The sequence below is a fragment of the Gavialis gangeticus genome, unplaced genomic scaffold (assembly GCF_001723915.1).
Source record: "Gavialis gangeticus isolate Ggan-Ray unplaced genomic scaffold, GavGan_comp1, whole genome shotgun sequence".
Taxonomy (NCBI): Eukaryota; Metazoa; Chordata; order Crocodylia; family Gavialidae; genus Gavialis; species Gavialis gangeticus.
In genome coordinates this window covers 78,848,751-78,875,975 of record NW_017729031.1, presented here as the reverse complement: position 1 = coordinate 78,875,975, position 27,225 = coordinate 78,848,751, and the positions used below count along the sequence as shown (strand labels likewise).

The 27,225-nt window shown below is 39.7% G+C and overlaps 1 protein-coding gene across 2 annotated transcripts in view; it reads left to right on the top strand.

The window, feature by feature from the left end:
- Window positions 1-27,225, top strand: part of PGAP1 (post-GPI attachment to proteins 1) — a 64,138-nt gene that overhangs the window by 12,611 nt on the left and 24,302 nt on the right. The window contains exons 2-17 of one of the 2 annotated variants that reach the window (XM_019523130.1): window positions 203-356; window positions 6,854-7,029; window positions 7,648-7,819; window positions 8,391-8,551; window positions 10,642-10,694; window positions 10,875-10,941; window positions 14,231-14,336; window positions 15,906-15,961; window positions 16,046-16,129; window positions 17,816-17,865; window positions 18,707-18,758; window positions 20,132-20,209; window positions 23,151-23,226; window positions 23,504-23,577; window positions 23,687-23,738; window positions 25,503-25,569. In XM_019523130.1, coding sequence (XP_019378675.1) covers window positions 203-356; window positions 6,854-7,029; window positions 7,648-7,819; window positions 8,391-8,551; window positions 10,642-10,694; window positions 10,875-10,941; window positions 14,231-14,336; window positions 15,906-15,961; window positions 16,046-16,129; window positions 17,816-17,865; window positions 18,707-18,758; window positions 20,132-20,209; window positions 23,151-23,226; window positions 23,504-23,577; window positions 23,687-23,738; window positions 25,503-25,569 — 1,478 coding nt within the window. The remainder of the gene's footprint in view (window positions 1-202; window positions 357-6,853; window positions 7,030-7,647; window positions 7,820-8,390; window positions 8,552-10,641; window positions 10,695-10,874; window positions 10,942-14,230; window positions 14,337-15,905; window positions 15,962-16,045; window positions 16,130-17,815; window positions 17,866-18,706; window positions 18,759-20,131; window positions 20,210-23,150; window positions 23,227-23,503; window positions 23,578-23,686; window positions 23,739-25,502; window positions 25,570-27,225) is intronic. The other variant, XM_019523131.1, reaches the window with a different exon arrangement.

Below are 27,225 nucleotides of genomic sequence, written 5' to 3'. Positions count from 1 at the left end.
GCCACCCCCGGAGTACAGGGAACACCCAAACGTGTGGTATGTAGCATTGCAGATGTGTCTGCAGCACCACTTATTGCGCGGCAGCACTTGTCTGGATGGGGCCCTAAAGTGCAACTGGATAATGACAAAGAAAACAAAATGTGTCATTAGAGACTAAAAGAAAGATTTATCTTCAGTAATCGTCTATTTTTTTGTATCACAGAAAATAAAACTACCTAAGAAGATATCCAGACGCTATCCAGCTTATGAGCTCTATCTGTATGGGGAAGGAAATTACGCTGAAGAAAACAAAAATTTGCTGCTGACAGGGATTCCAGTTCTCTTCCTTCCTGGCAATGCTGGGAGTTACAAACAAGGTAAAAATATAATAAGCAAATATTGAAATCTGTACAGTGTTATTTTTGTTAGCTGAAGACGGGAAAAGTTTGTGTCTTTGGTACGTTACTAAAGGAATCCAGTAAATGTATCCATAAGCCTCAGTGCTTTAGGATTTGTGCTGACAGGATTTGCACGTTCCTGACTTACACCACCAAGGAATGAAAAGACTGAATTTTTGGTTGTTATAGCTTAGTTGAAGTCAGCTGATGTGCACTAGATGAGAATCCAGTCTGAGATATTTACATGTAGTAGGACTTACTGGTATTTGCAGAAAGGAGACTCATAAGTCACCGTTGCTGTCTCATGGATGGAAGCATGGTATGAATGTTTTCAGGCCAGTGCAGGAGGACAAAAGGTAAAAAAAAAACTTTTGCCTTTATTAAATCAGAGCTTCCATTGCTACCGCAAATGGGCATCCATGTTTAATTGTGGGCCTTATTTTTACTGTACTGAACATAATCTAAGAGGCACTTGAACTCCCAGAACTAATTAACGCTGTGATTTCTGTCTGGATCACTCTAACTGCTCTAAGTTTGCTCATATATGCAAGAGGAATCCATAAGCTGTGTTGTGACAGCATTGGGCCATGGCTGCAAAGAAGGGTTAATACTAAACTAGCTACTGTACAATTCTGACACATTTGTGATATCAAATTCAGTCTCAAATACCTTAGAAATAAAAATTCTCCCTCACCTGTTTATGAAAGCAGTTTCAGTATCTTCTACTGTGTTTTAGCTCATGGGTGTTCCAGTGTTTGTGTAGCCTGTTTTTCTACTTGGTGTAATTCATTATTTCCTGCTATGCTTCTAATTCTCAAATGAAATAAATATGTTTAAGATACCATCACTTCTCTGTACAGATATAATATTTAAAAATTATGTGGTATTCTTGAAAGTGCTTTACCAGCATTGACTAATAAAAATGAAGCATTAAAACAGCATTACTGTTGGGGTAGTCTTCATTTAAAATGTTACTCTTGTTTTACAAAATGTGGTTTGAAACCAAACTATTCAAACTTACGGTGATGGCAAAATTTTATTTGTGTGCAAGTAGTATGTCCTTCTTCCTGAAACCAGTTTGTTAGTCAAATCCTTCTTTTAAAGAAGTAAATACATATTTAGGATGACTTCTGCATTCAGTTTATGAATAAATTATGCTGATGTTTTTGATCTGCAGTTCTTACTTCTTTAACTTCTTAGTTTGAGATCATATGTGCTTAGTTATAAGCAGAAGACACAGTCAAATATTATATAATTTTAGTTTTAGAAAACAAATGGCACTTGTGGACAATCGTGGCTAGAGAAGATTGAAATAACCATTGCAGAAAAGATATGGACATTTCTTATGTTTAAAGTACATACTGCAAATCTCTGTGAATTAATCATATTTCTGAATACACAGCAGTACATAAGTATAGGGCAGTGGAATGCCTTTGAATATGCTCACCAGGAGTCAAAGGGAAATTTAAAAAAATATGATTTGAGGAGGAACACCATTTATAATGTACAACTTAAAATCAGGACCCTTAGTATTTTCTCTTTAGTGCTTTAAAGAGTTGGTTTAGAGAGATCACAGTTATTGATCATAAACATTCATCTTTCAAGCTCCTTGTTAAAACTAAATAAATGTTACCTCTCTGGTTTAATTGGTGATTCTCCCTCATTGTACTTACAGCTTTGTATTCTAGACTTTATATTGGTAGATAAAAGTACTTGCTGTAGAAGACATTGGGCTCTGAGCAAGATTATATGCTGCTACTTCCACTTCATTTGTTTATTTTAAAGTATGTCCAGTTTAGCAGAGCAGTGTTGCTACTTTTTCTATGCTTGTTATTTGGATAAACTGAGGATACTCGTTAATTTGGCAAGTCTCATGAGCATTAAAATTACTTTTTTAAATGTACAAAATATACAGAGACTTGCTGGAGGAGGGAGGATCTGGTGTGAGGTGAAATTAATTATTCCAGAGTTGGTAGTAGTATGTTCTTGAGTTCTTATTTTGTGTCTGATCCCGACTTGCTTTGTGATTGTTGTAAATTATTTATTCTTTATACCACAGCTTCCCATCTGTAAAATCAGGACAAGCTTTTTAGCTGTTTATGTGAACATTAAGGATATCAGTAAAAACACATTTAAAATTGATTTGAAATGAGCTAATTGACAGATTTCAAAATAGCATCAGTGGGAAATCAAATGGAGATACTTTTAGGCCCAGTACTTTTCTTTTATCAACTTAGTAGCAACTAATATTAAAATATATGCTAATAAAGTTTGTAGATAACAATGAGTGGTGTGACAGTACAGTCATACAGACAATCTGGGAATCTGGGCTCTTTTAAACAATGTGCTTTATTGAAGCCAAATGCAAGGTCATATATCTCTAAGAATATGAAAAGCAGATCATACCTATAGAATTAGGGACCTGGCTGGTAGTGACTCTGAAAAGGATTTAGTGAGCCAGCAATTGAACATGAACTCCTTATATGATGCTTTGGCACAGTGACTTGGCAGCCTTCCCAAGCCACGGGCCAGAACAATCTAGCTGCAGTCCAGCGCAGGCTGGGGGGCTTCAGCAGTGCATTGGTGACGGGCTTCTGTCTGCTCTGAGACTGCGCAGCTGGAAGCTGCACATGTGCTACAGCCTGGGAGGTGAGAAGAAGTACCCTGCTACCAGAACCCCACAGTTTAGCAGGCTGGATTCAGTGGTTCTGTGGGCTGTATGTTGCAACTCCCAATCTGGCAAATATAACTCAATAGGTACTGATCCAGCATACACGTTTAATAAAGGATATTGAAAATTGGAGAATGTGCAGAGAAACGCCACAAAAAGTGACTTTGAGAGCTGTAAAATTATCATAATAAAAAACAAGAGTTCAATCTACTAGATTATCAGAAGTCAGGAGTAGACTTCAGGGTTCTCATACGTTGTAATCATGAAGAGAGAATACCAGGAATAAAGGTTTCCTCAATCTAGCAGGCATAGTGAGAAGAATTTAGAAAAGAGAAACATACCTGTAAATTAGGCATAAATATTTAACACACAGTTATTTTACGTACAGGTTGGATTATCTAGTGGTACAAACTACCAGAGGAGGTAATTGGTGCTCATGCTCTCCCTCTCCAGATTGAGACTGGATGCCTTTCTGCAATATATGCTTAAGTCAGATGCACATTGTTGAGCTTAGTACAGGAATAACTTGATGAAATTCTGTGGTCAGTGCCTTGAACATGTAAAGTGTGATTTATTTATTTTTTTTAGATATGGTGGTTTATCTCTTTCATTGGGGCTCACTGAGGATATTGGATTTGTGAATCTCTACACTCAGAAACTATTTCTAGGGATTAATGAAGATACAGCAAGATTTGAGATATCAGAATATTGTACCCTAGGAGAAATTGGCAGTTTGATTACAGATGGATTCTTTTTCTGTAGGACAACTTTTCCTTAGAGCCTTTATTTTACCTTCCAGAGCTGTAGTAATCTCCAAACTGCAGATAAATTTCCCCTTTTGCCAACCCGTCACCCTCATCTGTAGTCTCTAATAACAGTATTTGCAGCAGCTATTGATAGTAGTTCCCGCTCTATTTTCTTGTCTCCATGGAAACTTGCTGGCAGTGCTACAGTGTGAAAGCCATGCTTAATAGCAGCCAAGGATGGGCAGGGCAGATATATTATGTATGAGATCTTGAGAGAAAAGATTTGTCCCTGCAAGGTTCAAAATTTGAGAAAAGAAAGGAGTGGAAAGGATATACCAGGATGAGAGTTGAAGGGCTTCCTATCTAGCTCAGCATTTGAAACTTAGGCTGCACAGAGCCAGGGTTTGCAAAAGACTTTAAATAAAATCTAACAATGCTAGTATTTCTAGCATCAAAGTCTAAAACAGCATTACTATCTTTTTGTTACACTCACTGACTAACAGAATGATAACTTCATGCACCTCCATGTAGTAGTAATTATCTGTGTGCCTACAATTAAAAGTGTAGGGGTGGGGGTAAGGACTTACTGCATATCTGAGCTGCTTCACTGTAACTGTCCCAAGCCCCACAGTCAATAAGAAACAGGGGCTTGATTGTGCCTCTTCCACTTCATTTTAATCTTTATTTTTAGTCTCTGTGGCCACTTTACTCCATGGTATAAGGTAAACCTGAATGAAACTGGGCAATGTTGCCCTAACTTCAGTTTTCATTTAACACAGGATAATTGCAGGTACAGGGGTATTTACCACAGAATACCTGAGATGTGGTAAGCAATAGAGGTGCACCGATACATCAGTCCGATATCAGATTCGTATCAATATAAAGAAAATGGTCTATAGCGGATATCGGCCTTATGGGGTCAATAATTTGGCAGATAAATTCCTGTGCTGTGTGCAGCCGCGGTACAGCATGGAGCAGAGCCAGCAGCGTGGAGAACTGTTTCCAGCTGGTAATTTGGAGTTGGGGGGCAGATCAACACCTCCCATGGTGAGGGAGGGGGCAGAGGTAGGCGCTGCCCAGCTGGGGTGGGGAGGACAGGATGTGCAGGATGGAGGCACGGCTTGTGGAGTAGGGGGGTGGCTCCTGCTGCTGCTTGCACCCCAGAAGGTTGGGGGGGAGTGCCACCAGATCTGTGTGAGGCAGGGTAGGCTGCAACTGCAGGATGGAGCCGGAGCTGGTTCTGCACAGCTCCTCTCACAGGGAGCCGGGGTTGGAGCAGGCTCTGGCGGTGCTGGGAGGAGGCTGCAGCCACCCCAGATTTCACCGCAGCTCCACTCCCAGCCTTGTGCCACTGCCTACCGCCCGGCACAGCCCTGGCTGAATGCCCCACCTCCACCCAAGTGCTGGGAAAAGCTGCAGCTGGGCCGAGCAGCGGGTGGTAGTGTGGGGCTGGGAGCAGAGCTGCAGTGAAATCTGGGGTGGCTGCAGTCCCCTCCCAGCGCCACAGGAGCCTGCTCCAAGCCCAGCCCTCTGCAAGAAAAGCCCTGTGCAGCCCCGGCTTTGGCTCCACCCCACAGCTGCAGCCTGCACCACGCAGATCCAGGGGTACGTGCCCCCTCTCATCCTCCCGGAGTAGAAGCAGCGGTGGGAGCTGCCCCCAGCCCACAAGTGGCAGCTCTGCCCCCCCGCCCTGGCTGGGCAGCACCTACCCCTGCCTGCTTCCTCACTGCGGGGAGGGGGGCAGGGAGCGTTGATCTGCCTCCCCATGCCCCTTCCTTCCTTCCCTCTTCCCCTTCCACCACACTGGACTTACCAGCCGGAGGCAGCTGTAGTGGATATCAGATCAGTATCAGCCAATATGCCTCCTTAAATACTGGCTATTAGTATCGTCCCCCAGAATCTCTGTCAGTGCACCCCTAGTAAACAAGGTTCTTTGGGTAAATGCGCTGTCTTTTATTAAACCAACTAAATAGTTGTAAAAATGTTCTTTGCAAGCTTTCAGGCATAAACACCCTTCTTCAGGTGTAAGTCTTTCTAGCCTTGATAACTGTGTGCCCACAGTTAATTATGAGCTTGGGGGAATTAGATTCTCCATGGGGCTCGTGACCCCTAGTCAGGGAACCACTGGTTTATTATTCCTTTTGCTTTGCTGTCCTTACTGGTAGGTAAGGAAGGGAAAATGAGGTGATACCTGGGATATGCTCTTGATCAAGCTGCAGGGATAAAGCAGCAGCACTTATTTGTATTGTGTATGGCAGGTGGTCACTGAGGTATATTAGATGAGTTGCTGATAGAATCTTGCCATCTTCCTAAAACTTAGCCTGTCTGTGATTTTTCCATCCTCCATCTTAGCAGGTTTGGCTTCTAGGTTTCCTTTTGCATTATTATTTTTTTATATGAAACTTTAAGTGTTCTTTGCTGTGTTAAAGTTTTTTGCATAAACAAATTATTTACTTCATGTTCAGCTTGTTTTCATGTTCAGCTTGTTGAAGCAATCATTCTTATTTTCTATAGATATGCCTTTATGGATTGACTTGTCTTTTAGGAAAGAAATAGGTAAACTTTTAGTTTGCTGTATGATCAGGATTGTTGCATGTGACACCTAAAGATGATGGCTGCTTACAGACATGAAAGAAACAAGCCAATTAGTGCTTTACTTTCAGCTCTGTCTGCCCCAGCACCAAGCGTGGCACATGCCCAGAAGAGGCATTGTGTTAGTTTGATCCAGCTCACCCAACATCTGTATAAATTGTGTGCTTCTGCGGGGGGGCGGTGTTAAAAAGCCCTGCTGAAGCACCTGATCTATACAGATGCTGGGGAGCCAGGTCAAAGTAACTCACTTCCTCTTCCTGTAAAGCGCTATTTTTTTTCACGTCTGTCAGCAGCCGATGTTCACAGAGTGATCAATGATCAGGTTTAAAAAGCTTGAATATTCAGTGGATAAAAGGTAATGTTTGTGAGAAATTTCACCATGACTTTTTGTGCTATAGAGAATAACAGTAGTGACTGCTGTTGAGAGAGCCATTTCTCTGATTAACAAGTGAAATTTCTTTCCCCAGTGCGTTCTCTTGGCTCTATAGCACTTAGAAAGGCAGAAGACATTGACTTCAAGTACCATTTCAATTTCTTCAGTGTCAATTTTAACGAGGAGCTGGTTGCACTATATGGTGGTAGTCTGCAAAGGCAGACCAGATTTGTTCATGAGTGCATAAAAGTAATCCTTAAATTGTACAAGGTAAGAAGTGATAAATATAGATGAATGGTATTTTCAGATTTTTCTTCTTTTCAGAGGATTTTTGTCCATTGAAAATTTGTGGGGTGAATTGTTTAAGCGCATAGATTCTCAGTTATATTGGGGAATTGCAAGAAAGATGCTGCTGCTTTGTTCATGATTTGTCGAGTTCTTGTGTACTCTGGTGGAATGCCCTGAGCCTTGGCTTGGTTCTTTTTCATGTTTTTAGATAAAATACTTCAATTTTTAATATATTTACTTTTTTCACTTGAGATGGAATAAGCTAATATTTCCTTCCAGAAATGTTTCTTGACGTGTGTTATAAACATTTATCATCAGTTAGAAACTACTGTTTCTGAAGTGTAACATTAACTACATAACACTTTTGCCTTGTAAGTCTCTGTAACTCTCTGTTAGCTTGGTTTTGGAGGACTAATTTTGGATAGATTAGTAACAACTCATCAAATGCTTAATGTGGATGTTTTCTTTGAGCAGCATGGTTTATTTCAGGGAAAAGATGTATGCCTGTTTATCACGAGTTATCTCTTTTAAGTATTTGTTTCATTTAAAAGACTGCTTTCATGTAACTTTGAGTGATTACTTGCTGCTTCTTTTTTTAAGGATTGTGAATTTGCACCAAGCAGTGTTGCAATAGTAGGCCATTCCATGGGTGGTCTTGTAGCAAGAGCATTGCTTACTCTAAAGAACTTTAAACCTGAGCTTATCAACCTCCTCATTACACAAGCCACACCTCATGTTGCACCTGTAATGCCTTTAGACAAATATCTTACTGGTAAGTTTACTTCTGTTCAGATCATTATATTGGATGCTTGCTTATTCTTTTTTTATTAGTGCTTGTGAGTGGACGGAAGTTTGTTACATAGTGCGGCCTGAAGACTTATAGGACAAGTAGTGAACTCTGTGATGTTCTAGTGAATCTTTCCCTGCTTTGCTACTGAGAATGAAAATTAGAATATTAAAGCAATAGCATTCTTTATCAAGTAAACATCAAAATAAGATATCTATTATTAAATAATAGCAGCAGTGGTGGCATGTGGCAAAAAGAGCAAAATTAAAGGAGCTGTTGTGCAGTGCACTTCTGCCGTGATTTAGATAGCTCCTTATTCGTAATGCATCCTTTCATGTCGTAAGAAGCTTGGTTTACTTGAGCATCACTTCTCTTAGACCCACAAGTATAACATTGCTTCTTGACATGTCAAAAATGGGAACAGAAGAGGGGACTGCTGCTAGGCTGTCAAGAACAGCTCTAACAAACCTTACTTAGTTGACAGTATCTTGTTTTCTTTGTTATAAAATAAGCTTATGGTAAAACTAGAACCTATTTTTAATACTTTTTTTTTTAGATTTTTATACAGCTGTAAACAATCATTGGATTTTAAAAGCCCAGGACATAAGAAATCTAACTATGCTTTCTGTGGCGGGAGGATTCAGAGATTACCAAGTTCGTTCAGGACTGGCTTTTCTACCCAGATCGAGTCAACATAATAGTGCCTTATCTGTTGTGGTAAAATCTTTTTTTTTATTTTAATTATCTTCTAATGAAATTGTTGGGTAACTATTTGTGGAGCAACTCTGTCTGTAAATAAAATGTACAGTCTAGTATATTTTTAATTCAGTGAGACTAGGTGTGAAAACATGAATCTGATAATGGGTGGTATAAAAACTTGGTGGCAAACAAGTGGAGAGAATATTTCATGTTGTGCTTATTTTTCCCCTTCTGCTTCAAAAGTGCACAAATGTTAAAATTCACTGAAAATATGATTTTTATTCTGCCTCCCTTGTAATAAAGTCTTTTTACAAGACTGAGAGATTTCAAGAGGTGCATTGAACAAGGGTAATATTCTGTAAGAACTCCTTTCATTTTCTGTTTTATAGGGCTTTTCACGTTCTCAGTATGTGCATACATGGGTTATCAACATGCATATTACCTCTGGCATGGTTAGAACAACACTTATACTGCTGTAAGGTGGGGTGACTGTTCTCCTTGTATCAGCTCCTGGACTGTATAAGCGAAGCTAACTATTGCATTTTAGCTTCTCCTTACAATGGGATAGAGCAAATGGACAAAACAGGAACAGCTGAAAAGTGTGTCCGGTTATTTTGACTTTTCTCTCTCCCCTTCCGTTTTTTTGTTTGGTATACTTGGTTCATCTGTCCACACTTTGTTATACATTTTAACACACAGCTTTCTATTTCTATCGCCTCTATCTGCTTTTATTATATGGAATGCTTTACTTGCAGCCAAAGGAAATGTGGGTGTCTTAAAAGGCTAGTTAATTGCAATTAACTTACTTGTGATGAGTATCAACCATTTTCTCTGAATCCTGTTTCTCACATCCTGAGAATTGAGAGGTTAAATTAGTTCCTGACTGATAGATGAGAAGCATCAGTCACTTAACATTTGCAAACTGATTCTTGTTGAATTTCTAGCAGCTTCTTGGTATTCAGCAGGGAGCAGTAGTCAGTTGTACTTTATTATAATTTATTTTTAGTAACAAATGTACATCTTTTTCTTATTTTGGTTCATACCTTGCTGTAGTTATCTGTTGCCTTCAGACTAACTTATACTGAACTTTACATCCAAGTGTGTGCTCTCAGGAAAGGCTTTGGATATGAAAATGCATTGACTAATGACTAGTTGAGAGGATGGAATGTGCATTTATTCCCTTGTTCCTGTGCCAGCATTGTTTTCTTTTTACTCTTTGGTGTTTATTCCCCAAAATATAAATGGCAGTCATATGCCTGCTTGGTCTTAATGTTGCTCAATTTAAACAATATAAGATCTTTTAGTTTCCTTTCATATTGTATCCCTTCTTTGCACCTCTTCCAATCTGAGTTTTTTCTTGAACATGAATAACCAGAATTATACGCAGTATTCCAGGTGAGGTCTCGCAAGTACTTTTTACAGTAGCAGTAGTGCTTCCCTTAATACCTTGCCTGATACCCTAGAATTATTTTTATCTTTTTCAGGATTGATTTCACTCAGTTCATAATTTTCCTATAATCAACCACTGCACTCATGTTATTCTTCTCATTTTCTAACTGATGAGCTCCCAGCTTATAGCAGAAGTTCTTGTTATTAGTTCCTAAATGTATGACTTTTATTTTGAACTATTGAGTCTTATCTTACGTCTATTATTCTAGTCGTCAAGGTCATTCAGTTCTTCCTGTATGATATTCTGATCCTCTTTGTGAAGTCTGCTGATGACACTAAATTGGGAGGTATTATTAATACAATCACACTCCATTTTGTGCCAAGGCTTGATGAAAAATTAAGCAATTTGGTCTCACGATCAATCCTGGAGGAACTCCAGTAATAACCTCCATCAAGGATGATACTTTCCCTTCAAAAAAAATTCTGTTCTTGTCTTCCTTTTGGTTAGTTCCTCACCCATGTTTTGCTAATCCTCATCCTTTTCAGCTTAATTTATACATTAAGAAAGCTGTTTTCTAAAATGTAGGCTGGTGAAATGATATGGTTTTAATTCTCAATATAATTGTAAGGCTAACTAAGCTTCTAAAATAATATTATGTCATTATTGATATTAAATCTTTGATTAAGTACCAAAAATATTTTATTTTTTTTCTGAACAGAGCTCAGCAGTTCCTCGAGCATGGGCTTCAACAGACCACCTCTCCATAGTGTGGTAAATTCATTCATAAAACAAACAAACAAAGTTAGGTTACAGACATGACTGCTATTTTTTTCCTGCCTTCATCACTATATGTCACTTCATTTAATCTCAGCATAATTATCTGGTGACTACTTGCTCACTTTTCTGTGTTCTTATCTTTAAATAAAATTTTACTTGCGTTCTCTCTCCTAGGTGTAAAGAACTGATATTGGCTACCATTAGGGCATTTTTTGATCTCATTGATGAAAACACCAAACAGGTTTGTAGCTCCACTCTCTTCCATATGCTGAAATAAAGTGCTTTTCCAGCTAATAACATTTCAATCAGCATTGTAATATTAGGGACAAATACTGCATACTAGTTTTTCTGCATTGTTCTTCCTGGTAATTCTATATCACTCTGGTAAATCTGTGCTGCTTTTCCCCTGTGCTGAGCACTAGTTCATTCTCCACTGCCGCTGCTAGCCTGAGCCCCGTGCCAGCTCTGGGGTCACCTGTCAGGGCTGAGCCATGGCAGGAGCAGCTGGGTAGAAGCTGCTGCTCAGCGCAGAGGAAAGCAGCCCCCACACTCACCACTGCCAGACAGTGTTCGCTGCAGCTGGCCACCTAGAGCTTGTGCTGCGCTAGGCTGCAGTGTAGCTGTTTCACTGCTGCCTCTGTGCTGCCCTGTGTTTGCTCCTACAAGGCCAATGCTGCCATGCTGGCCGGCACAGAGGTGGCGAAGCAGCTGCACTGCAGCCTAGCACAGCATGAGCTCCGGGTGGGTAGCTGCAGCAAGCACTACTCAGCAGCAGTGAGTAGCAGTTTCTGGGGAACAAGCTGGTGTTCATTGCAGGGTAAAAGCGGCTGCTCTCCCTCCCCATGGCCAGTGCCCTATGCTGTAGCCACTCGGAGCCCGTATAGGGCTGCCTGTGCCTGCTTTTTGTTGCCACCACTGCCCTGCACTGTGGCAGTGACACGGCAGAGAGGCAGGGCAGCCCCACGCGGGCTGTGAGTGGCTGCAGCAGGAAGCGCTGGCCATGGGGGATGGGGCCCACTTTTCCACCGTGTTGAGCACCAGCTCGTTCCCCACCGCTGTTGCTCAGTCCAGATGGGCGAGCTCAGGGGTCAGGGCTACGTGCTGGTCGCCACCTTTACCATGGGGCTGAGGTGGGGGCAGTGGGAGTGAGTGGGCACACAGGAGCCAGTGACAGCTGGGTGGGAGCACAGGGCCTGTGCCAGTGTTCTGGGACCAGCGCCCCTCTCCCTGCTGGTGCATTCCAGCCCAGCTCCCCAGACCCTGCCAGCCCACACCCCACACTCCTACCGCTCCGTTCTAGGCCCCATTGGCACTGGCACAGGGCCTGTGCTCCCGCTCACTTCCACTCACCCCCGCCCCTTCCACTGCTTTCCAACCGACTCCTGGCTGCATGGCCAGACCGTGGGACTCAGCAGGAGCTGGCCTAGCCCTGAGGACTGGGGCTATCCCTGCGGTCCTCCCCTGCCCCCCCTCCCCCTTCTTACCTGCATTTTCTGTGCTGGCACAGTCGTGAACAGCCCCAGGTCCCAGGCCAGAAGCCCCTTGTAGGGGTTTCTGGTTGAGGGGGCTAGGCTTGCAGAAGCCTGCTGAGGGTTCCTGTGGGTCCTACTGCCCCTGGCTCCTGTCATTTTTGACAGGAGCCACGAGCTGGTGAATATTAATTTTTAAAATTTTTTAGGGGCCCCACAGGCCAGATAGAATGGCCTGGTGGTCCAGATGCAGGCTGTATTTTGCCCACCCCTGTGTTACATGTTCCTCTCCTTCTTGAGGTGTAGGTTTTAGTTATGGAGGTTCCTGGTTGGATTCTCCATGTGCCAGAAAGAGCATGGTCATTTATACACATATAGATGTCCTGGGATTTTTGTGAAGGCAAACTGAAGTGTAATTTTTTTCATAAGTGTTCATTTTTAGATAGTCTAAGGCAGGGGTGACCAACCTGTGGTACATGTATCACAAATGGCATGAGGATCTCTGTGTGGCACACAACAAACTGGGGAGAGTGCCAGCAGCAAAGTGATACATAGGGAGGAAGCAGATCAGGCAGGGGTTTGGAGTGGGGCTTATTTTGTGGCACACCTGCCAAAAAGGTTGTTTTCAACTGATTTAGGGGAAAGCTAATGAATTTACTCTTGTCCTTTTTTTGCTCATATTTTATTAAATATAGTTTTATTATTTTTCCCCCCACCGTCTTGCTTTCTTTGTTTCTCTTGTATCTCACGGTTGGATAAAGTATTTGAAAACCCTTTAACACTGTTTTTTTCTATTCCTGACTCTTATTGTTTTAGAGCAGTAAATGGAAAAAAAATAAGAAAGAGGTCTGGTGGCTGAAAATACCCAATAGCAGAGCCCATATCATTGGCAATGTGTCAGGGAGCATGGGGGGCAAATGCCCTCCCAGATTTGTGTGTCAGCAGCAGGGCATGCTGACACAGAAATCCAGGACCCAGCAGCAGTAGGGGTGGCAGCAACAGCATGGAGTTTTGCCACCCACTGTGGTGGTGGCATGGGGTTATGCCCCATCACACTCAGCACTTACACGTCGCCTATAGCCCATGTCATAAAAAGTGAATGGTCAGTTATTCTTTGCGAGCCTTCATTTGATACAGGCTTCACTGTTCTCTCAAGCTTGCTCAGTTAAACTTTTCAACATATAATGCTTAAGGATAGGAGACTGCCTTTTTCTGAAGTTGACTGATATTGGGCAGTAGGAGTAAAATTCTTCAGGACTTACTTGGGTTGGCCCTCATGATTCCATGTTTCAAAACCACACTTGCAAAGAGTGAAAGGGAGATCAAACAGGTTAATTTTTAGAAACAACATTGTTTTGATGCTATTTGGACATTTGAAATGTCTGTTAAACCCAGGAATTAGGATTTACAGGCACAGGCAAATCAGTTGGCAAAAGGTCAAAAATTAATTTGTCACATGGCTCTCCAATTTATCACATTGGCACCTGTGTATGTGCCTCTGCATTACAATGTAGTTAAAGCTTTTTGATTTTATGTATGCATAGTTATCTTTTTGTATCACTTGTTAAGTTCATACTTTGTATATTGCAATAATTGGATGTTAATAGGAATCCTAGAAAAACAGGGCTGGAGGGGACCTCATGAGTCCAACCTTCTGCTCAACCATTGTAGGCAAGTATAAGTCTAACCCACTCCTAAAAACTTCTACAGCCTGTCTCAGGAATCTGTTCCATTGCTTAGATATGCCCATTGTTTAAAAGTTCATAATATCCAGCCTATATTTCCTTTCTTTCAACTTAAGACTGTTTCTACTTGTCCTGTCCCCTGCAGCTACAGAGAAAAGTCTATCATGATCATTTTTATAACCACTCTTCAGGTATTTGATGTTGATATGCAGTGTTGATATTCTGCAGTTATTGAATTAAAAACAGAAACCATGTTCACTTCTGTCACCTTGACATTCTGATTCTGACTCTTAATTACTAAAACTGCATAACTGGTTTACTGTTTTGGTAATTCATGTAAACTACGCAAAATGCTAACACATCTTTGTATTTTTAGATAACTGATGATCCAAAGAAAAGATTGTCAGTATTGAATCACCACTTTGTGAAACACCCAGCAAAGCTGTATGCAGAAAACCCTGAAACACTTACTGAACTTACAGGTTTGCCACTCTTATTTGTTACTAGGACCAGTGTTCATGGATACTGTGTTGTTTAATCTCCTTGTAACCAGACTTCTGCAGTAGACTCTGTTCTCTGTTAGGTACCATTCAGGTAATATTTCTACTGTGTGGAAACAATTTCTGGGGCTTGACATTTGCTTTCTAATGAACTGAGCTTGCTATAGGATCTGCTGGGGCAAAGATATCTTTGTCACTTTTGAATTCTTCAGATTCTGGGGGCCTGCCAGGAACCAAAGGTTGTTCCAATTTATGTCTGACTGTCAGTGGCCCTGAGACATTGCTTCAGCATAGCTAGAGGTGAGAATGTTTGGACTGTATCTCTTCCTGTGGCCATCTTTTTCATGCTGGCTGAAGGTGACTTTTGTATGTTGTGTATAATCACTCTACCAGGTGCTCAGATCTGCTGATTCAGTTTCTGATATTTATTACTACTAGGGAGGGGAATAAGGAGAGAACTCTTGACTGAGAGTCCCACGGATCTTTTGTAAGCCAAGAATTGCAGAAACTTGATGGTTTTTTTTTTTTTTTTTGAAGTGGGCTGGATGGTGGAAAATTATTCCCTTTGGTCAGGTTCTTTAGTTTATAATATAATGGCTGTAGTGTAATATGTTAGATTTTCATTATTCATTTTCTCAGATTTCCCCTCTATTTTAAAAGCAATTAGGAATGTATTTTAATCTGAATTTTTGTTCTCATTTGGCTAAATTTCATAGACATTAGGGCTGGAAGGGACCTCGTAAGATCATCAGGCCCAGCCCCCAAATTTATCCTTTATGTCATGCCATTGAGTTTAATGACGTTACCCTTGGAATCAGTTTGCCTCTGTGTTTTATATATTGGCATCTCTAATAAAGCCATCTAAGTTATTCCCCCAAGGCATATTTCTATTGGCTATAATTCCTTTTTATAGCTCATTTTCTGCTCCTGATTCTTTATACGCTAGAAGAAGGCAGGGCAGGCTTACACCTCACAAACAAATTAAAACAATGCAAACTAGCCTCCCTTCTGCCCCACTTGAGAGTAATATGCCTAATTACCTTTTTCTGTATGCCCTGTCATGTTCCATGTGTCTGAGATGTGACTATGTTATTGGGTAAAGATAACGTGGTGTGGTTGTTATATTTCCAGTGCTGCATCACCTTTGCTTAGCCTCCATACTGTGTTTGAAGCCAGAGGGCAAGTTTTTCTTTGAGACCTTGATTATGAAGAGACTCATGTCTATTTATTAATTTGGAAAGTAAAAAAAAAAAAATGGATCCTTGGGTGTAATTGGTCTCTGTATAACTGATCTTTAGCCATAATATGCAATTCTGCAAGGCAGTCCTGATAGTTTGATTGTGCGTCTGATCAGCTATTTTCTGGGAATGCGAACAAAGAGATATTAAATACATTTTGTTAAAGCAGAATATTTGTTATAGTTTGTAAATGTCTACTGAAGATTACTGTTATACAGTATAAACAGTTCATAGAGTAACATACCAACAAGGCAAGGCTTAAATCTATTTGAATTGTGCAGAAGTGAATAAATCAAAGCATGTTTACTTCTAGGAGCCTTCATTTGGATTAAAATCAGAACCTCAAAATGGAACTATACAGTATACAATGTAAGTAACACTCTTTTCTTTTTATAATTATATTTTCTGGTTTTTCAGCTTTTCCTTGATAAATATTTTTTTTCCTTTCATTAGGAATCTGATGGAAAATATTTTACGTTTCCTCTTGCAAGCCACAGAAAATCCTACAGTCATGTTCATTGTCAAAACAGTATGTTGGTGAGGAAATGCTTGTTTTCTGTGTTGTAAATTTATGTTTATGAAGCTGAATTACTTCCATTTAGGGTACTTCTACTGCCTTAATAATTAGGAGCAGATGTCAGTTTCTTGACTGCCCTCACAAACTATTACTTGATTGAATGGGCGTACTGTTTAGTCTATATTGTTTCTAGTGTTACCATCACCATAGTATCTGAAGCTACATAAAGGAATTGCCCATTTTAGATTTTGTGATTTCCCCCACCCCACTTCTTAAGCGGCTTTGCTGTTGTTTGTAATCCATATTCCCTGGTGTAATTTCTTGACTTCAGTAGGCATGCTTCCATGCAAAACATGGTCTTAAAATTCAGTGGAGACTTGAGTTTTACATTTTTTATCTTTGGCACTTGGTGTGTAGTCCCAAGTGGTAGTGACTGCTGTGTACCAAGTGAGCAGTTCATAGGTATGAATGGAGAGGATGTAGCCAGGCCATACACTCAACTCTGATTTTTTTTGTCCCTCCTCTCCCCCCTCATCATCAGTATGTTATCTCAGATTCTGAACCTCAGAATAGTTTGCCGTAAAATATGTAATTGACTAACATTCTTGAAATCAAAAGAAGGTAAGAGGAGTTGAAATCATTATCAGCTGCCAAGGATACAGATTGTATTAGACTGCTTTGAATGGCATAATGGGGTAATTCTGCCTTTCAAAGTAGGCTTAATATCTAACAACAGTGATTGTAGCATTGTTTATTTTTGACAAATTGATTATAAATTAAATATTTTCTTGTTAATTATTGTGCAGCAGTTGCTGTTTTTTCAGAAAAATTTTTAAATTAGAAATCTTTATTTCCATTCTTTGTATTTTTCTAACAATGTGCCACAATTTTATTGCACCAGCCATCCTATTATTTGAGGACATATAATACCTTATCAGCAAGAAGAACACCACCATTTTATTTGGACAATTTAGCTAGACATGGTAGGTTTACCTGATTTAGAATTTTACTAGGGCACTAGGATTACTAATCCATCCCTTATGAAATGTACTTCTTAAGTATTTAAAGCACTCCTGCTTTGTCTCTTTCAAAGGCAAGCTTTAGTGTTTTCATGATTAACAAACGTGACAGCGGTAAGTTGTTGGAACAGTTTTTTTTACCAGATATTTTTCACAATCATACTTCTATCTTCTCCTACTTGTAATCATTAATTCTTGGTGTCTCATGTCAGATTTCTTGCTAGCAGATGCCTCATCAGTAATACAGGATTGTGACTTCAGCTCAGGACCAACAAAAAGAAAGTGTGCAATAATCTCTAATTATAACAAATTGCTGAAGCAGCTTAGTAGAAAGCTACACTTTTACATACAATTACACTTTGGGTTCAGTGTGTAAAATAGTTCTTAAGAGAAATTGGTTACTATAGTGATGGCGACTGTAGAAATGCTCAATAGATAATAATAGGGAAATGAAGCTGGAAGTCCGCTCCTTTTTTTAGTAAACAGATCCTACTGTATTTAAAGACGAGGGGTTTTAGAAGAGCTGCTGACATCTGGTGACTGTAATAATTAGGCAAATGTAAATTGAAAGTAGGACTGATAACCTACTCTTAAGTTGTTGGAGTAAAGTTTATTACTTTATTATTTTATTTCTAAATACATATTTATATTTTAAAGTAATAATGCACATCTGCATTTTATTAACAGGACACAAATAGCTGGATTTATGGCTGTGTAAACAGTAATTCCTCTATGTGGTGAGTGTAAATGCTTCTTGGTATTTACTTATGTAGATTTTATAACAACAATTTTGGGTGTTTGGGCATGTGAGAGCAGTTTTAAGAACCGTTGAGATTTAAGTAAAATTAGTGCTGTTAATAATTCAAATGTTAGCTGTACAATCTGCTTTTTCACAATTATCTAATTAAACTCAGCAATATTAACTAACCTGGTACTATTTGTAACTGTCATGGTAGTGTAAACTTTATTTTGTTTCTAATCTGTTAGTGATATATCTTATTAATATTGGATACATCCTCTGTGATGGAATTTTGTTCACTGCATATAGGGAGATGGTGTGTAGATATAAATGTATAATCTTTGTCAAGTGAGACAGAGCTTTCAGGCAGTAGTTGAAAAGGTTGGTTACTTGTGTTTATATTTTAAGTTCCCCTCGTTTTTGGGAGCAATGGATGTTTTTGTCTTTGTAAACTTATAAGAAACTAGGCACTCATTTAGTGTGAATACTGATCTCATTTAATGAATGTTTAACTTTGGAAAGTAGAAAGATTAATAATAGCTGGGATTGGTCCATATGCATGTATCTTGTAAGACACGGTTCTGCCAAATTGTCCAAAACAAGATTTGCCATCTGTGGTATTCCAGTCATAAATTACTTGGTTTTGCTAAATTACAAAGCGCACTTCATGAAATAATTTATTTGTATTAGACATAGATATATGTCCTGTTTAGTGCCTTGTACGTCTCTATAGAGATGGAAAAAACTGCTGGTACCTTAATCCACTGTTATGATTTGGCTCCCTTCATGAAGATGCACGTCTTGCAATTTTGGCTTTTAAAGCATTTTAATTCTTACAGCCTGGAAGGTGTTGACTTATCCTGGAAAGCTGAGTTACTGCCAACTATAAAGGTAGGCCAGGCCATATGTTTTTGTTGTAGCAAAAGTGGGGAGGGTTCATTTACTTGAAAATACTTTTATATAGGATTATGAATAACTTAATGCAGTCATTTATGGGATAGAATTGACAGTTAATGTCTAAGACAGGGTTCTTCTTGGAATAGAAGCTAGAGAGGATAAGAAATGCTCTTAATGAAAAATTGTGTTCTCCTTCCTTTTTGAAGGTTTATGAAAATTACATTTATCCTCAAAAATTATTTTTCACTCAAAGCTGTTTTTCACGTTAAAATCCATTCGATTAACTTGTATGCAAAAAACCCAAGAAAGCTGGATTCTACAAAAACTGGCATGGGGAAAACAAGGGAATTAAGTATTACTTTTACAAGGAACTTAAAAAGGTTACACTTAAGTAAAATTGCACAAATGAAACAGTAAGATGTTCTCCATAACTTTTCTATCACTTACCATGCATGAATTGTCGCTGGAATTTCATTGCAGACAGTTTTACTATTGACCTTGTTAGGAGAAGGATTGGATCCTATCTAAAGGGTTGGGTGTAATCTTTTGAAATGTGTATTCAACTTGAGTAAGAGAACATAATATAGCACAGGGCTGTCCAACTTCTAAGCTCCCAGGGTTCACATGCCACGCAGGCTGCACTAGGCGTGCCACATGGATGATTTCTCTTTCCCCACTGTTGTACCATGTGGGTGTTCAAGCATGATTTCCACCTCTCCACCACATGTCCACACAGGTGCACCCCCCCAGCATTACACTCCACTTCCCCTGCGGCCCCCTTCTCCCTCCAGAGCCCTGGACTCTCCATCAGGTCCCTATGCTGGAGTGGGGAGCTTGGAGGGGTGGCTAGGTGAGAAACTAGGACATGCACACTAATCTCTTGTGGGCTGTATGTGGCCCATGGGCTGCCAGTTGGATAGCACTGATGCAGCATAGTGTCCTATGGTACCTAATACTGTACTAATACATTTAATGCAGAAAAGCTCTATATGAGCTGTTTATTCTTAGTCATGTCATCTTTGTTGATGTGAAGTTTGAAGCATATAACTCTTGGTATGCTGGGTGAAATGTTCCTTCTAGGGATATAGACTTGGATTTTGTAATCTTAGGGGTACAGGTAAACCTACTTTTGTATTCTCTGTACCTGTGCTCTTCTGTGGGTTGCAGCAGGTTGAAACAGGACTGAGTGACAGCAGCCTACTAAGGCTGTCCCAGAAGTCTGGAGTCTCAGCAGTGCCTCCTACTTTGGGGTCTACAAAGGGTTAATTTCCCCAACTAGATATGCATAAAAACGCTAGATCAGGGATGAGAATTTTGCCAAATTGTATGTTAGTTTATAATTGCTAACTTGGTTATTCTTTTTCTAGGCTGTAACTCTGAAACTTCAGGAATATCCTTTTTTGTCCCATCTTGTAGTGCATGTACCATCCACTAATGGAAATAAGGTATTTAAGATGAGATTCTAACATTTTACTCAACAGGGTGTTCACACTAGTCAAATACTATAATTTCTTGTCCTTCATTATAAGAAATTAAATATGTGGAGCTGCACTAAATAATTCTTAATTTGAAAACCTATTTTAAGTGTGCGATGAGAGGTACATATATTGTTTTTCCAAGTATTTTAATACAGAGTTTTTTCCAGTAATTAACATTCCTCACAGGAGTTGCATCTTTTTATTAAAAAAAAAAAAGGGGGAGTGGGGGGGAAGCAGTAATTCTTCGGCTGGTCCACAGAATTCCTGCTGGTGATTCTAGTTCATTTCCTCGTTTCTTTCTTCTAAATACTAAGACCTAGGACATCTAAATATATTTTCTTAGTATCAGTCTCCTCTGTAAGCAGTTGCTTATACAGGGTACAAAGAACACAAAGTTGTGACACAGATGCTAAATGATTGAGAAGGTGAGAGGAGGTTGTCTGTGAAACAGTTTCACTTAAGATAATGGTCAATACTATATGTAAATCTTGAAAAATCACTTTTTGTAATGGAAAATGGGAAATATTAGGTCTGAGGTGAGGTGAGAAAATATTTTAAAATAAAAGAAATGCATAGATTGTGGAGTCAGGTTTTGTTAAAATTACATAGTCTTATCCATGTGAGCATAATTAAAGTTGGTTAAAATGGCAAACTAAGAATTCTTGGAATTAGTCAAGTCAGTACTGCATGTGGCCACAGTATTGCAGTCACTGTCCTTTGCCAGAATACCTCCTGAAGGGTGTTGCAGCTGATTAAAAATCAGAACAGTTATGATACTACTCTGTAGCCATTCTGTTGCATGCTAGCAGCTGAATCAGTTGGTGAGCAGCTCCTGTAATGGGATGTGAAAAGGTTTGCTGTTCAGTGAATTAAAACTCAAAACAGGAAGCTTACAAGAAGTGGAAACTTGGACAAACCACTACAGAGGAGTATAAGAGGATCGCTTATGCATGCAGGGATGAAATTAGGAAGGCCAAAGTACAATTGGAGTTGCAGCTAGCGAGGGACATGAAGGGTAATAAGAAACGTTTCTACAAGTATATAAGCAACAAGAGAAAGATTAGGGAAAGTGCAGGTCCCTTACTAAATGGAAGAGGCAACCTAGTGACAGATGTTGTAGAAAAGGCTGAAGTTCCCGATGCCTTTTTTCAGTCTTCACGGGCAAGGTCAGCTCCCAGACTGACAGCATAGTGTGAGGAGGAGGTGAGCAGCTGACAGTGACGAAAGAACAAGTTGGAGACTATTTAGAAAATCTGGACATGTATAAGTCCATGGGGCTGGACATAATGCACCTGAGGATGCTGACTGAGTTGACTGGTGCAATTGCAGGGCCGCTGGCCATTATCTTTGAAAACTCACAGTGATTGGGAGAGGTCCCAGATGAATGGAAAAAGGCAAAAATAGTGCCCATCTTTAAGAAGGAGATGTATCTGAGGAACTACAAACTGGTCAGCCTCACTGCAGTCCCTGGAAAAATCATGGAACAGGGCCTCAAGGAATCCATTTCTAAGCACTTGGAGGAGAAGATGATTAGGAACAGTCAGCATGGATTCACCAATGGCAGGTCATGCGTGACCAACCTAATTGCCTTTTATGATAAGATGACTAGCTCTGTGGATGCGGGAAGAACAGTGGACATGATATACCTTGACTTCAGCAAGGCTTTTGATATGGTCTCCCACAACATTCTTTCAAGCAAACTGAGGAAGCATGGATTGAGTGGACTGTAAGGTGAATAGAAAACTAGCTGAATCATGGGGCTCAGAGGGAAGTAGTCAATGGCTTGCTATCTAAGTGCCAGCCAGTATCAAGTGGAGTGCCTCAGTGGTTGGTCCTGGGGGTGGTTTTGTTCAATATCTTTATCAGTCATTTGGAAGATGGGCTGAAGTGCACGCTCAGCAAGTTTGCAGATGACATCTACTACTCCAATCATCTTGATATGTTGGAGGTTAGGTCTAGGATTCAGAGAGACCGTGACAAATTGGAGGATTGGACCAAAAGAAATCTCATGAGGTTTGATAAGGAGAAGTGTAAATTCCTACACTTGGGACACAAGAGTCCCATGCTCTGGTACAGGCTGGGGACTGATTGATTGGCTAAGCAGCAGCTCTGCAGAAAAGGACGTGGGGGTTACAGTAGACAGTAAGTTGAATATGAGCCAACAGTGTGCCCTTGTGAAGAAGGTTAACAGTTTACTGCGCTGCATTAGGAGGAGCATTGCCAGCAGATTGAGGGAAGTGATTATTCCCTTCTGTTTGGCACTGGTGATGCCACATCTGGAGTACTGCGTCCACTTTTAGGACCCCCAGTACAGAAATGATGTGGACAAATTGGAGAGTTGGGTGAAAGGCAGCAAAAATGGGTAGAAGGCTGGGACTCATGACTTATGAGGAGAAGGTGAAGGAACTAGGTTTATTTAGTCAGGAGAAGAGAAGACTGAGGGGGAATTCATTAGCAGCCTTCAACTACCTGAAAGGTGGTTCCAAAGAAGATGGAGTTAGACTGTTCTCAGTGGGGGCAGATGACAGAACAAGGAGCAAAGATCTCAAGTTGCAACAAGGGAAGTTTAGGTTAGATATTAGGAAAAAACGTTCTCACTAGGAGGGTAGTAAAGCACTGGAATATGCTATCCAGAGAGGCGGTGGAATCTCCATCCTTGGAGGTTCTTAAGATGTGGCTAGACAAAGCCTTAGCTGGGATGGTATATTTGGGGACGGTCCTGCTTTGAGCAGGGGGTTGGACTATACCTCCTGAGGTCCCTTCCAACCCTGATTTTCTGTGATTCTGTTTTTTAACAACCTTTGCACATTCTCTGCCCGAGGTTCTAAAGATAATAGGGCCAGATCCAAGGCTCTAGCCTTGTGTTCTTTTCAGATTTATGCAATAAAATAATATTTCTTTGTTGCAGTTTACTTTGGACTGTGAATTTTTCCAAGAGGATTCCAGAACAGTACAACTGCCTGTAACACATCTGTTTTCTTTTGGTAGGTATTGTGTCCTACTCTTCCAAAACTCAAAAACTGCCATTATATTTAATAATACATTTTGTCCTTGAGAGCTTCTGTGATCAATCTGAGTACATTTAAAATAATTGCTATTAAATGAATCTTAAGTTCATGCTTTGGTTGTTAATTTCTGGAAATGTTGTATAATAATTGCATATATAATGTATCTCTGCTTCCAAGAAAGAGGTTAATGAGCTTTTCAAGAAAATCCATTAATCTAACAATTAGAACTAACACAAGGTATTCAATTCTACAGGGCTTTCTTCAAGCAAAATTTTATTAAATTCATCTGGTCTAATTTACAATGTACAGCTCCAGCACTTTGGCCAGGTAAAAATCTTTAATAAAAAAAAGTCTTGTTATTCACTAAATAGTTCTTTGGAAAATGTAGGTGCATAAATTCATTTTTTGAATGATTTTTTTGTTTGTTTTTGTTTAGATATATCAAGCTTTTAAAATCTACATTGAGGGCCAATGTCAGTCACTCAACGGTAAACTTCAGGTTTTCCTGGAACGTATATCAGTGGTTGCAGTAAAATGTTCACTTGAAAAGGCAGTGAAAAATATAGCTGTCTCTAGACTTTCTAATGTTCTACATTGTAATGTGATTGCTTTCCAGTTTTTAACTTTGAGACACAAAACTAATACAAGTAGTAAAGCTTGAGAACTTCAGAGACAAAGACTTGTTTGTCTAATGAGTAGGTACAGTATGGGCAAGGTTATTCAAGCTTTCTAAAACTGCCTTGCCAGGGTGCCACACCTTTTTCTCTCGAAGGACAACAAATAAAAATGAGAAGGTAGTCTTTACACCATCCATCCTTGGCAATTGTCACTTAAACTATAGGCTCTTATTATGTTAATAGTCTCTATCAGGAATTGAACTGTTATTTCTAGTGTCATCACATGGTGAGGATTGTATTTGCTGTTGACTGGATGAAAATTGAAATGTCAAACTACTTATATGTGGATAGAAAATCTAGGTCTTAATGCAGTTTTCTGTTTCCAAATAAAATAAAATTAGATAGGGGGTGTCATTTTGGTAGCTCAGTGTTAACAGTGCATTAAGATAAAGTAATTTTTTTTTTTATTTATAGGAAGCTTCCTAATTTATATAAATGTCAAGTTTCTAGTTTTTTGTTTGGTAATTGAATGTGCAAAAGAGAAACTTAAATGCATAAGTCATAGTGACTTAATATAAATGGACAGATATGCCAATCATAGTTGTGCCAGTTTTTATAGACCTTCATAGATTTCATAGACATTTGGGCTGGAAGGGACCCTGGAGGATCATCGAATCCAGCCCCTTGTCCCAGGGGCAGGAAGTCAGCAGGGATCATAGGATCCCAGCAAGATAAGCATCCAAATGTGTCTTGAAGGTGTTCAAAGTGGGTGCTTGAACTGCCTCTGGCAGCAGTCTATTCCAAACCTTGGGGGCTCGGACAGTGGAATAGACTGCCACTGGAGGTGGTTCAAGCACCCACTTCGAACACCTTCAAGACAAATTTGGATGCTTATCTTGCTGGGATCCTATGTTGCTGTCACAACAACTATGATTGGCATATCTGTCCATTTATATTAAGTCACTATGACTTATGCATTAAAGTTTCTCTTTTGCACATTCAATTACCAAACAAACAAACTAGAAACTTGACATCTGTATAAATTAGGAAGCTTCCTATAACACATTAAGAGTTAAGCTCTTTAAACTGTGAGCTAGTTTTACCTGGCCATGCCAGGATCTATCCCAGACTTGATACCCATAGATATAATCTGTGTAATAGCAAGTATGTGTGAGAGTGGTTTTACAGGCAAATTGAGTTTAGCAAGGGTTATTAGATGCAGTAAGGTGCTTTATTAATTTGCCTAGTTAATGGAGGATAATTATTACATTTCACTCATAATGATCATGTAAGTATTTATATATAATACATATCCCACACACGTCCAAACTTGATGCTGTCAACTGAAAAATTAGCTCATAATTAACCATTCAATAGCTTTCATTATAGTGAACACTTCTTTCCATGCAGATTAAATGGCAACTATAGATGGTGCATCAGCCTTGGTTTTTCAAAATCAGTTTCAAAATCAATTGTATATCTGAGTTTTTAAGTATTTGTGCAAAGCTGCATATGTTTGATGTAGCAAAATAACCCAGTAGTCATTTTAACCGTTGTGTAGAGCTATGAATGAACTGTAGTAATGTAACCTCATCAAATGTTTCATAATTTATATTGACTTTTCTTCCTTTTCAGGAAGAAAACATAGTATTTACAGACTTCATGTACCATGGTCACATGAAGACTCAATAACTGTATCTAAGTAAGTATTTTAGAGAATTTAATATATTATCTTGGCATTTTTCAAAGTAGAGATTATATCAGAGTCATCAGAATATTAAGTAACCAAGTCTTAAATATTTGTGCTGTATCTCTTGTCCTTCCTTAACCCTTGCACCCTTCTCTAGAATTACATATTTTCACTGCTGAAAGTACTCTCTTTCTTGTCAATCTTAGTTTATAAGGTTGATTTGTAAGGGTTCAGCAAGCAAAATCTTTATTCCACTATCTTAAGATGCAATTTTCAATGTTCCTTCTTTCTACATGTTCCTCCTTCATCAGGGACAGACAATATATTTGTAGTAAGAAAAAGCTCGAGAGGTGCTCCATCTGTGAGAGATCCAAGAAGTTGTGAGAGGAAAGGGTTGCCATGTCTCATCCTTACTCTGACAGGGGAAGGGAGGTTAGAATTCTGGATAACTTATTGGGATTGCATTTCTTATATAAACCTTCTCTCCTTACCCAACCTACTCTGTTTTCTGCTCTTCTGTGTTGATGAGTCATCCTTTTCCACCCTTGGTATTAGCCAACTGTATCTTCTAAATTAGGGAAGTCAAACTCATCCAGCCCCATCGGCCAGATCTGGAATGTGGGGCTATGTCATTTGACTCTCAGGGCCAAAAATCTAACAGCAGCAGCTCATCCCACCATCAAATTTTCAGCCTGACAGGCAGTTCTGCAGCCCAGGTGATATAACTCCATGCTCCACATCCATCCCACCAGGCTGGAAAGTTGGTGGTAGGATGTGTGTCAGCCCTATGGGGAGCTCTGGGGGCCAGATGACAGCCCTGTGTCTTTGACACCCCTATTCTAAATCATCCACAACTTTTCTGGAATAAGTTTTTAAAATTCCGTACACCCTTTGGACTGAACCACTTCTCAAGAGAGAAACCTCATATGAATAATTTGGTAAAGAATCTGTTGTTTTTTTCAGTCTCACCTTCTTCCCAAGACTAAGATTCAAGATTTTTTCGAAGATATTGCTCTTTCTGCTTTTACTGTATTCCAGAAAAGTAGTAGTGTGCACGATCATTCAGGTATCTGAATAAAAAACCTAGTAAGAATGTCAGACAGGCTCATCTAGCTCTGGAGCCAGAGTGCCCTTTCAAATACTCCGAAAAGAAAACTAAAAAGTTCACAAACCCATGGAAGTCTAAAATGCTTTATTTTCTCTGGCTTTCCTCATCATTGTGAAAGAGGGAAGGTTCCTTTTTTTTCCCCAAAATATCTTTTAATCCATGGAGAAGAAGCTGGTGGCCATCACTGAGCTCTGTTTGAGGGAACTGGATGGCCAAACTTAGATCGAGGGCAAAATACCTGTCTTGAACATTTGAGTTTCTGGATCTTAAGGGCAAGATGCATAAAGGAAATAGCAGACCTTTCAATATGGCTCTTGACCATTCAATATGGTCCTTGCAACAGAAATCCTGGGAAGTAGGCTACCCCAGGTAGAACAGTTTCTAGTTGGCCAATAACAATGACAAAATTTTTCTTCCTCTGGAAAACAAACTAGAACATATGTTTCCAGTAGGGGTGTACCGATAAACATTCTTTTGGCTGATACCAGTGGTCAGTTGTTTACCAGCCATATTGGCTGATACCGATCCAATTGCTGATATGCAGCCCAGCAGCATGAACA